The 10,318-nt window shown below is 39.6% G+C and overlaps 1 protein-coding gene across 1 annotated transcript; it reads left to right on the top strand.

Annotated features, from left to right (window-relative positions):
- Positions 1 to 3,984: 3,984 nt before the first annotated feature.
- LOC147621917 (uncharacterized) lies at positions 3,985 to 6,433 on the top strand. Its single transcript, XM_086823645.1, has 3 exons — positions 3,985 to 4,104; positions 4,225 to 4,579; positions 4,661 to 6,433. Exons 2-3 carry the CDS (start codon positions 4,231 to 4,233, stop codon positions 6,019 to 6,021), a joined length of 1,710 nt encoding a protein of 569 aa, XP_086679771.1. The 5' UTR covers positions 3,985 to 4,104; positions 4,225 to 4,230; the 3' UTR covers positions 6,022 to 6,433.
- The last annotated feature ends 3,885 nt before the right edge of the window (positions 6,434 to 10,318 follow it).

The raw sequence follows: 10,318 nt of genomic DNA, 5'->3' as shown, positions 1-10,318 counted from the left end.
ATCATGCTATCCCTTCCCGTGACCAGTCTCAAAGAATGACCAAATCACTAGGATCCTAGACTGCACATGCCACCTTTAAACCCATAAAACAAAGTCTTAGTTATTGTTTTCTTTAAGATGTTCTAGTGAATTTAGTTTAATTACGAATCTAAGAGAACTATAAGTACTACCTGTAGAGCCAATAGAATTGTCGTGATGACTTGAACTGTGCGCAAAGCCATCCGACCAAACCCATCACTAGCCACGTGTGATCCCACAATCTTGTAAAGAATCATCATGGAGACAAAAACAGTGTTGCACAAACTGTGCATCATCTGAACGATCATCACTAATATAGAAATGATACTCTCGAATAATGACACGAGCCTGGGGGGGTACTCGCTATCCCATCTACATGTGCCTCTGCATGTTGATAGCTAATGTGCACCATATCAGCACAACCTGGTGAGGTAAATAAGAGAGACAATTAGGACACAGAAAATCAAATAAGCAATATAGCTCAAACACGAAACAAATATTATGAAATTTAACCATTATCTGCTCCAAGAAGTAATACTCAGATTGTATCTCCTGAAAGGTGTGAAGGTGTAGTTCTCTGCGAAATCAACCATAGAGACGACCACACTAATAGGAAACTGTTATGTGCACATTATATGTGCATATACTAGGAGGCTAACCCACCCTAGGCATGTGAGCATGTGAGCATGCTCTAGTTGGGCAAGGGTTAGGTCTAACCTTGGGTTGAGGTTAGGGTTAGGCAACCAAGGGTCACACATGGAAATGGAGAGTCAAGAGTCACTTGAGGGCTCTCCTTTATAGTAGGGGCATGGGGCACTCTCAAGGGATGTTCTCTTGTGTAGAGCATTGTGTCTACTCTCTTGCCATTTCATGCTAGAGCTATGTGCTACCGGAGTGAAGTCATATCTCTTGGTGGTATGGGACACCAAGGTAAAGGTATGTGGTACTTCATTGTATTTATGTGTGCACTCTTGGGCTCGGGGGTGGTCGAGTGGATGGGTATATGCATGTTTTTGCATAGTTATTAGCTAGAGAGATCTTTAGGGTTTTAACAGTGGTATTAGAGCAGTCTGCAGCTAATTTTTGATGTTTTTCTCCTCTTATTTTTCTCTCATTATTAAAAAATTTTATCATTTTTCTCGAGGGGTGCACCTCAAAATATGTAAGTCTACCACGTGCGATCATTAGGTGGGGTTTTTTTAATCCAAAATATTGGGTAAATTTACAGAAATACAATTACAAGTGGGGTATTTTAATTGTACTTTGGAAAAAAAACCGTAAGTTTATAAAGAAAAAGGGGTAGTTTTATTAGCTCAAAATTCACAGATAAGGGGATTTTTAAATACCGCTTGAACGCACGTCCTAGGAGGGGCTTCCATATAGTGGACCCCCTGAGTCATTTTTAAAGTAAATTTTAACATTTGCTAAGAAAAATGTTATTTTTTGGTTTGTTTTGGTGGACTATGTGTTGGGAATGTCAATATGACAGTCGAAACGCGGTGCTTCTCAACTTGGATGGACGTATCGATGTTGTGAGGAAATTCCGTGGGTAGAAATGCTATTTTTCTCTATTCTTATGGTTAAATAAGCATTTTATGGATTTTTTACCAAAATACCACACATGCTATTGTTGCAGGTATTTTTTGGTCAAAAGGATTTCCTAAATTTCTACAATTTTAAGGAATTTTTCCTACTTATTCCAGAATTTTAAGAGCATTTTATGGTAAAAGAGGCATTTTAATGCATTTTTTGCGGGTTTCCCGCAGGCATGCTATCAATTTTCTATCGATTTTTTATTGAATTTTAGTAGGAGGCAACATATTAATGCATTGGGTTCTCTTCCATGTGCACGGCATAGTTTCAATATCTTAAATCTGAATTTCCCTTCATTTTTTCTCTCCTGCGTGTGAACACCTTTTAGGTGGGAATATTTTTTATTAATACTAATCATAATTAAGGAATGATTAGTGTAATCAATATTATGCATTAATCTCTCTATTAACAGAGAAGAGTAAAGAGGAAGGAGATGGTGGAAGGGGAAGAGGGTGTGGAGGTGGAGAAGGGAATGCTTCCCCCTCTCCCTCTCGAATTCACTCGCAAGGGGGGAGGGGGGGTTGCTGGCCGCCGGTGCATAGCCCCCCCCCACCCCCCCGGGGCCGTTTTCTTCAAAAAGAAAATTTTTAAAAGCTTTGAGAAACTTTGATTAAAGTTTTATAACCTTTTATTAAAGCTTTTTAAAAAAAAGAGGAAAAACATTCTTCATATTCAGATATTTTTAAAAAAAAAAATTCATGTTGAGTCCTTTGGCCTTTGGGGTCCAATTTTTTTTTTAACCTTCCGTATTCTGGAGTTTTTTGTCTTTTCATTTTCCGCAACCCTTGGCTATCTGCATTCCGGGGTGACCATTCGGATTCTGGAATTTTTTGACCGTTCATATTCTAATGCATTCAGGGTACAATAAAAATTTGGAAATTTTTCTTAAAATTTTGTGAAAAATTAGACAATTTTGGCAATACCACAGTGGATTTGGGAAAGTGGAAAGTGGTAAACCATACATAGTAATGGAGATGTGGAAATTGGTAAGAGGTTTTGGGCAAAACAAGTGTACCTTATATTAGTGTTGTGTACCTTGTATTGGAGAGGTGGAGAGAGGAAAGAGGTTTTAGGCAAAACAAATGTTGTGCACCTTGTATTAGTTAAAGTTGGTATTTTTGGCACATGCATTAGACTAAGTTCATTTTTGGAAAGATCTCAAAGAGTAGATTCCCAATCTAAAATCTCTGACAAATTTTGATTTGATTTGCAAAAATTTAACCATCATGGAATTTCTTAGAGGGCTCGTTTTGAGTCCAAATTTTGCTTAACGTCATGTTGTATATTTTTTATTAATTGAAATAGAGACCTTGCACATAAAAATGTGTAGATTTATATGATAAAGGATCCTGAATCTGACCATAAAGAATGATAAAGATGACTTTTACAATTCGTGTGTACATGAATGCAAATATACTCCACCTCCTACTTTCCACAAGTATGAATCTCCTCCTCCACCTCAATAAAAGTACAAGTCTCCCCTCCTCCATGTCTCCATGTCCACCCTTCAAGTATGAATGTCCTTTAGCATCGTTGACATGCCATCATTAGTGCTTGCGTGCGCGTGCACGCGCGCGCACACACACACACACACACACACACACACAAATGCCCTTCATAGCTCTTTCCTAAAAACAAGCCTTTGAAAATTTGTATTTACTATCCTAATCCATATGGTTGGGTTATGCAACAACACCACTAGCTTATACAACACAGAGTGTAGCGAATCATTGTAGAGCATAAACAGGATGGGAGATGTATGAATCCGTGACTTCATTGCATGCATGAGGTATCCAATGAATCCTTTTTAAATCTTTCTTTTAATCGGTGTATTTTCCGCCCAGATGAAACGTCAAAGAATATACTCGAAGTAGCTATGTTCCATGATATCCCACACTTCCTCCAATTCTTAGTCTTAAACGAACAAGACAGCCGAACCCGTCAAACATCAAGGTGATTACACCTATATTGCACTTTGTCCATTTTTAGTTTTGATTGTGTGGGATATTGTGTTTATAGCAAAACGGGATGTGGACATTATATAGGTATGTCTTCTTCTATGTGTATGGCGTCCTCTATGCGTGTCACAATTTCAAAAGAGCAAAGTTAGCCTAGCCTACCACCATACCATGGAAGACAAGAAAGAGCGCATTCTGTGGGATGTACGTAGAGTTGTAGCGTTTACCAGCAAAACCAAGGAAAAGTTGGTTGGCAGCCTTTGCGCAGCGCATACATGCTCGTTGTTGGTAGGATGAATTCTCTACTAAAAAGAGTGTCGGAGAGGCGCAGTGGAGTCTGTTATCGAATGGTGGTGGGGGTAGATGAAGAAACATCATAATATATTGTATTATATGTACATTAACGTAGGTTGACAAGTCCCAGCAGACACCGCGCGCACTTAATATATATATATTCGCGGCAGGCTATACATGATCCTCAGCTAAACTTGCCACCAGTGGCCGCATTCATTGCTCGCTCTCGCTTGTTGTTGTTGTAAGTCAATACACTACTTCTCTTCGTGATTTTCTTTCTCTTGTTCTAACGTTAAATCGCGAGTGCATCGCGCCCTTGATGATGATTGTAAGCTTAATAGCTGGCCCTTCCGCTTTGCAGGCTATCATGGTGGTGATCATAGCGGCGTTTCTGCTCCTAATTTTGGCCAATGCGGCGGCGGACTCCCCTCCTCCTCCCTACAAATACGTCTCTCCACCTCCTCCTCCTCATCCATACAGATACGAATCTCTCCTCCCCCCTCCTCCTCCGCCTCATAAATACCACTCCCGTCCTCCACCTCCGTATGAGGATGAGTCTCATCGTCCGCCGCCGCACGTGTATAAGTCCCCGCCCCGCCCTCATGATGTGCCATACGTATACGAATCCCCGCCTTACGGCGAGTTCAAAGCGGTGGTGAGAGGGAATGTATACTGCGACATTTGCAAGGACGGCAAGATCAAGAAGCCTCTCAAAGGTAACGCCACGCCACGATACTTAAGCACGTATATTAATTGTGCGGATCATGGAGATTGATAGATTGATAGAATGTGGGCAGGCGTGAAGGTAGGCGTGTTCTGCGGCAACGGCAAGTCGGAGGAGTCTTTTTATGGCACAACGGACGTAAGGGGCGGGTTTAGGGTGGAGCTTGCTGCATTCGACTACCGGAGAAGGGGCGGGGGAGAGTCTTGCCGGGCCAAGCTTATCTCGCCTTCCTACGCCACCTCCTGCACGCTGCCCACGAATCTGCATGGCGGCCAATCGGGCGCTCATCTCCACATCAAGTCAAGAACTGAACACGAGGTGGTGCTCTTGGCCGGCCCCTTCGCATACGCCTCCCCTCTCAAGTACGACATTTGCCATCACTCTGGCCACATGTACGGCACGCCACCGCTGTACCGGCCACCCTCGACTCCTCCGCACAAGTACCCCTCTCCACGCCCTAAATATGAATCTCCTCCACCTCGGCCCTACGAGTACAAACACAAATCGCCACCTCCTTTACACAAGTATGAGTCTCGGCCACCTCCTTTACACAAGTATGAGTCTCCACCACCTCAGCATGAATTTCCAACGCCACGTCCGTATAAGCACGAATCTCCACCTCCTTTATACAACCATCATGAATCAGCTCCACCCCCACGTCCGTATTATAAGCATGAATCTCCACCCCCACGTCCATACAAGCATGAATCTCCACCTCCTTTATACAACCACCATGAATCTCCAGCCCCACCACGTTCTTATACGCATGAATCTCCACCTCCTTTATACAATCATGAATCTCCAGCCCCACCACATTCTTATAAGTATGAATCTTCACCTCCACGTCCGTATAAGTATGAGTCTCCACCTCCTCCCCCCCACAATTCCGAGTGTACTCTTCCTCCTCCTCACAAATATGAACCTCTACCTCCGCCCCCCCATGGGTATGAGTCTCCACCTCCTCATCCCTACAACTATGAATCTCGACCTCCACCCCCATACAAGTATGAGCATCAACCTCCTCCTATCTACAAGTATGAATCACCTCCTCCACCACCACACAAGTATGAATCACCTCCTCCGCCACCGCACAAGTATGAGTCTCCACCGCCTTCACCCTACAAGTATAAATCTCTACCTCCACCCCCATACAAGTATGAGCCTCCACCTCCTTCCCCCCACAAGTATGAAATGCCACCCCCATCCCCATTCAAGTATGGGTCTCCACCTCCTTCCCCCTACAAGTATGAAACACCTCCCCCATCCCCATTCAAGTATGAAACACCTCCCCCATCCCCACACAAGTATGAGTCTCCACCTCCTACTCATTACAAATATGAATCTCCTCCTCCTCCTCTCCCACACAAGTATCATTCTCCACCTCCTACTTTCTACAAGTACGAATCTTCTCCTCCTCCCCATATACAAGTATGAGTCTTCTCCACCACCCTTCAAGTATGACCTTTGACATACCACCATTAGCACACACAAAAAGATAACCATTTTTATTGATGGGTTTCCAAAAAGATGACTTTTACAATTCGTGTGTACACGAATGAAAATATACTCCACCGCCTACTTTCTACAAGTACTCCACCTCAATAAAAGTACGAGTCTCCTCTCCATGTCTCCATGTCCACCCTTCAAGTATGAATGTCCTTTAGCACCCTTGACATGCCATCATTAGCGCATGCGTGTGTGCGCGCACACACACACAAATATTCCCTTCATAGCTCTTTCCTAAAAACAAGCCTTTGATAATTTGTATTTACAGGAATGCAATACTTCTTCTTCACTTACTTGATAAAGCATTTAGTATTGGAAAGAGAAACACTTGGATTCCAAATATTATGTGAGATATTTTAAGAGAACCACCCATGCCAAGTATACGAGATTTATATTTCTCTCACCAAGGTGCTTCTTTTAATGCATAAGTTTATCTTGTCGACTGCAAAAATAAGTTTATGTGCATCTCAATTTAACCATTATTCAAATATAAGATATTTAACTATGTAAGACTTTCTCATGCATATGAAATCTCTTAGCATGACTGAGTACACACATAAAGAGCTTCACTATTACATACATACTCTTAGTTGTGAGAAAGATAACTCATGTATCCATCCACTACTTTTTTACAAATATTCTTGTGGTGCTAAACTTAATGGTGGAGTCATTAGGAAATGTAAAATAAGCTTGGAACAAGTCAATCTCTTAGATAATGCTAAGTATAAACAAATGACTCCCTCAGAAGATTGTTAAATGCAAAGCAAGCTCAAGCAGATGTCAACTCCATGGCAAAATCAAGCACAAGAAGTAAATACTAACTCCTTGTTCCCGAAGCCACTATTTTTGGTTTTTAGTTTTCATTTTAGTTTTTTTTAGCACTTCTTAAAGTGCGAGAGAAAATAAACAATATAAAATTTATGAAGTTCAACAAGTAATTAAATAATATAACAAATAAGTAAGATTCTATTTGGTATTATTTTAAATTTTTAAATATCATGCAAGTTAGTTTAGATCTTTCTTAGAAAACTAAGTCTCCTCAATCTAAGAGTCAAAGAGAAATTAGGACCTAAGAGACAACTTTGAGACTAGACCTAGCATATTGTAACAAAAAGCTTAGCAAGCATTTCATCACAAACTATATTGTTGGCCTTTTAAAATAACAAGACATTTTTTTCTCAAATTGTAAGATGTACCAATTGCAACTTTCGCTATCTTCTTGCTATGGACCCTACCAAAAAAGTTTAATTAATATGTATTCTTGCTATCTTCTGTTTATGGACCCTACCAAAAAAGGTAAGTGAATATATTTAAGAAATGTGTTAAAGCATATGATCACACACACACAAACATAGAGAGAGAGAGAGAGAGAGAGAGAGAGAGAGAGAGAGAGAGAGATTTGTTTCTATGAGGTGGCATGTGCATTCAGACTCTTCTTAGAATGTGAAATAGGAGATTAGTGCATTCAGAAGTGTGAATCACCTCCTCCACCACCACACAAGCATGAGTCTCCACGTCCTCCTCATCACTACAAATATGAATCTCGTCCTCCTCTGCGACACAAGTATCATTCTCCACCTCCTACTTTCTACAAGCCATTTCTTAGACTAGGAAAAATATTTGAAATAAATTGGTTTCCGTGGTAAAAAATATTTTAACAAGGGCCAAGTCTAAGGTGTACAGATTTATTAATTTAAATTTGGCTAAGGTTATTTGGTCTAAAGTTATAAACCATTTTTTGGCAATACCACAGTGGATTTGGGAAAGTGGAAAATGGTAAACCATACATGGCATTGGATATGTGGAAACTGGTAAGAGGTTTTGGGAAAAACAAGTGTACCTTGTATTGGAGAGGTGGAGAGAGGAAAGAGGTTTTAGGCAAAACAAATGTTGTGCACCTTGTATTAGTTAAAGTTGGTATTTTTGGCCCATGCATTAGACTAAGTTCATTTTTGGAAAGATGTCAAAGAGTAGATTCCCAATTTGCAATCTCTGACAAATTTTGATTTGATTTGCAAAAATTTGACCATTATGGCATTTCGTAGAGGGCTTGTTTTGAGTCCAAATTTTGCCTAATGTCCTACAGTATATTTTTTATTTATTCAAATAGAGACCTTGCACATAAAAATGTGTAGATTTATATGATAAAGAATCCTAAATTTGACAATAAAGAATGATTGAAGGAACTATGTGATTTTAGAGAGAGATACTTTTTAGGAATCAATTGAAGTCAAAAGAGAAAAGTAAGTGTCTTGAAATAAATCCTTGAAAATAGAATATAAAATTAGTAATTTAGCATTATAAAACTCTTATTAAACCCTAGTTACCACCTAGAAATTTTATAGAGAGAGTAGCCATTTTTCTAGCTTTTAGTTCAAGAAAGAGTGAATATTAAATCAGCAAAGAAAAGGGCAATAATCAAGGATTCATCTGAGACTTTAGATTTGAAATCCTTTTCAAATTAACTCTTTTACACTAAAGGTATCCCCCAATCAAATTAGCCCAAGTTTTCCTCCCACCTCAACTCATCCCTCAAGGCTGTTGGATCAATCAAGTCTCCCTCTCCAAGGTAAGCACTTTCTTGCTTTCTTCATGGTTTCATGTCTTGTTCCAAGCTTTCATGGAAAGCTTGGACATAGTTTTATGTGAGCTTCTCTCCCTTCCCCTCTCTTTCTGACAGTCAAAAAGAAATTAGGACCTAAGAGACAACTTTGGGACTAGACCTAGGATATTATAACAAGAAGCTTAGCAAACATTTACTCACAAACTATATTGCTAGCCTTTTAAAATAAGAAGACATTTTTTTCTCAAATTGTAAGATGTACCAATTGCAACTTTCTCTATCTTCTTGCTATCGACCCTACTAAAAAGTTTAATTAATATATATTCTTGCTATCTTCTTGTTATGGACCCTACCAAAAAAGGTAAATGGAGAGAGACAGAGAGAGAGAGACATAGAAAGAGAGAGAAGGCGAGAGAGAGAGAGAGAGAGAGAGAGAGAGAGAGAGAGAGAGAGAGAGAGAGAGAGATTTGTTTCTATGAGGTTGCATGTGCATTCAGACTCTTCTTAGAATGTGAAATAGGATATTAGTGCATTCACAAGTGTGAATCACCTCCTCCACCACCACACAAGTATGAGTCTCCACCTCCTCCTCACTACAAATATGAATCTTCTCCTCCTCTGCCACACAATTATCATTCTCCACCTCCTACTTTGTACAAGCCATTTCTTAGCCTAGGAAAAGTATTTGAAATAAATTGGTTTGGTAAAAAATAATTTAACAAGGGCCAAGTCTAAGGTGTGCAGATTTATTAATTTAAATTTGGCTAAGGTTATTTGGTCTAAGGCTATATAAACAATTTTTTGGCAATACCACAGTGGATTTGGGAAAGTGGAAAGTGGTAAACCATACATGGTATTGGACATGTGGAAAGTGGTAAGAGGTTTTGGGCAAAACAAGTGCACCTTATATTAGTGTTCATGTGTACCTTGTATTGGAGATGGAGAGAGGAAAGAGGTTTTAGGCAAAACAAATGTTGTGCACCTTGTATTAGTTAAAGTTGGTATTTTTGGCACATGCATTAGACTAAGTTCATTTTTGGAAAGATCTCAAAGAGTAGATTCCCAATCTAAAATCTCTGACAAATTTTGATTTGATTTGCAAAAATTTAACCATCATGGCATTTCTTAGAGGGCTCGTTTTGAGTCCAAATTTTGCTTAATGTCATGCTGTATATTTTTTATTAATTCAAATAGAGACCTTGCACATAAAAATGTGTAGATTTATATGATAAAGGATCCTGAATTTGACCATAAAGAATGATAAAGATGACTTTTACAATTCGTGTGTACATGAATGCAAATATACTCCACCTCCTACTTTCCACAAGTATGAATCTCCTCCTCCACCTTAATAAAAGTACGAGTCTCCCCTCCATGTTTCCATGTCCACCCTTCAAGTATGAGCATGCGTGCGCGCACACACACACACACACAAAAATGCCCTTCATAGCTCTTTCCTAAAAACAAGCCTTTGAAAATTTGTATTTACAATAATGCAATACTTTTTCCTCACTTACTTGATAAAGCATTCATTATTGGAAAGGGAAACACTTGGATTGAGAAAATTATGTGATATTTTAGAGAACCACCGATGCCAAGTATATGAGATTTATATTTCTCTCACCAAGGTCTTTCTTTTCATGCATAAGTTTATCTTGTCAA

Source organism: Cibotium barometz, chromosome 29 (genome assembly GCF_041138505.1).
Source record: "Cibotium barometz isolate CiBa-2024 chromosome 29, ASM4113850v1, whole genome shotgun sequence".
NCBI lineage: Eukaryota > Viridiplantae > Streptophyta > Polypodiopsida > Cyatheales > Cibotiaceae > Cibotium > Cibotium barometz.
This window is presented reverse-complemented; position numbering and strand designations above follow the sequence as displayed.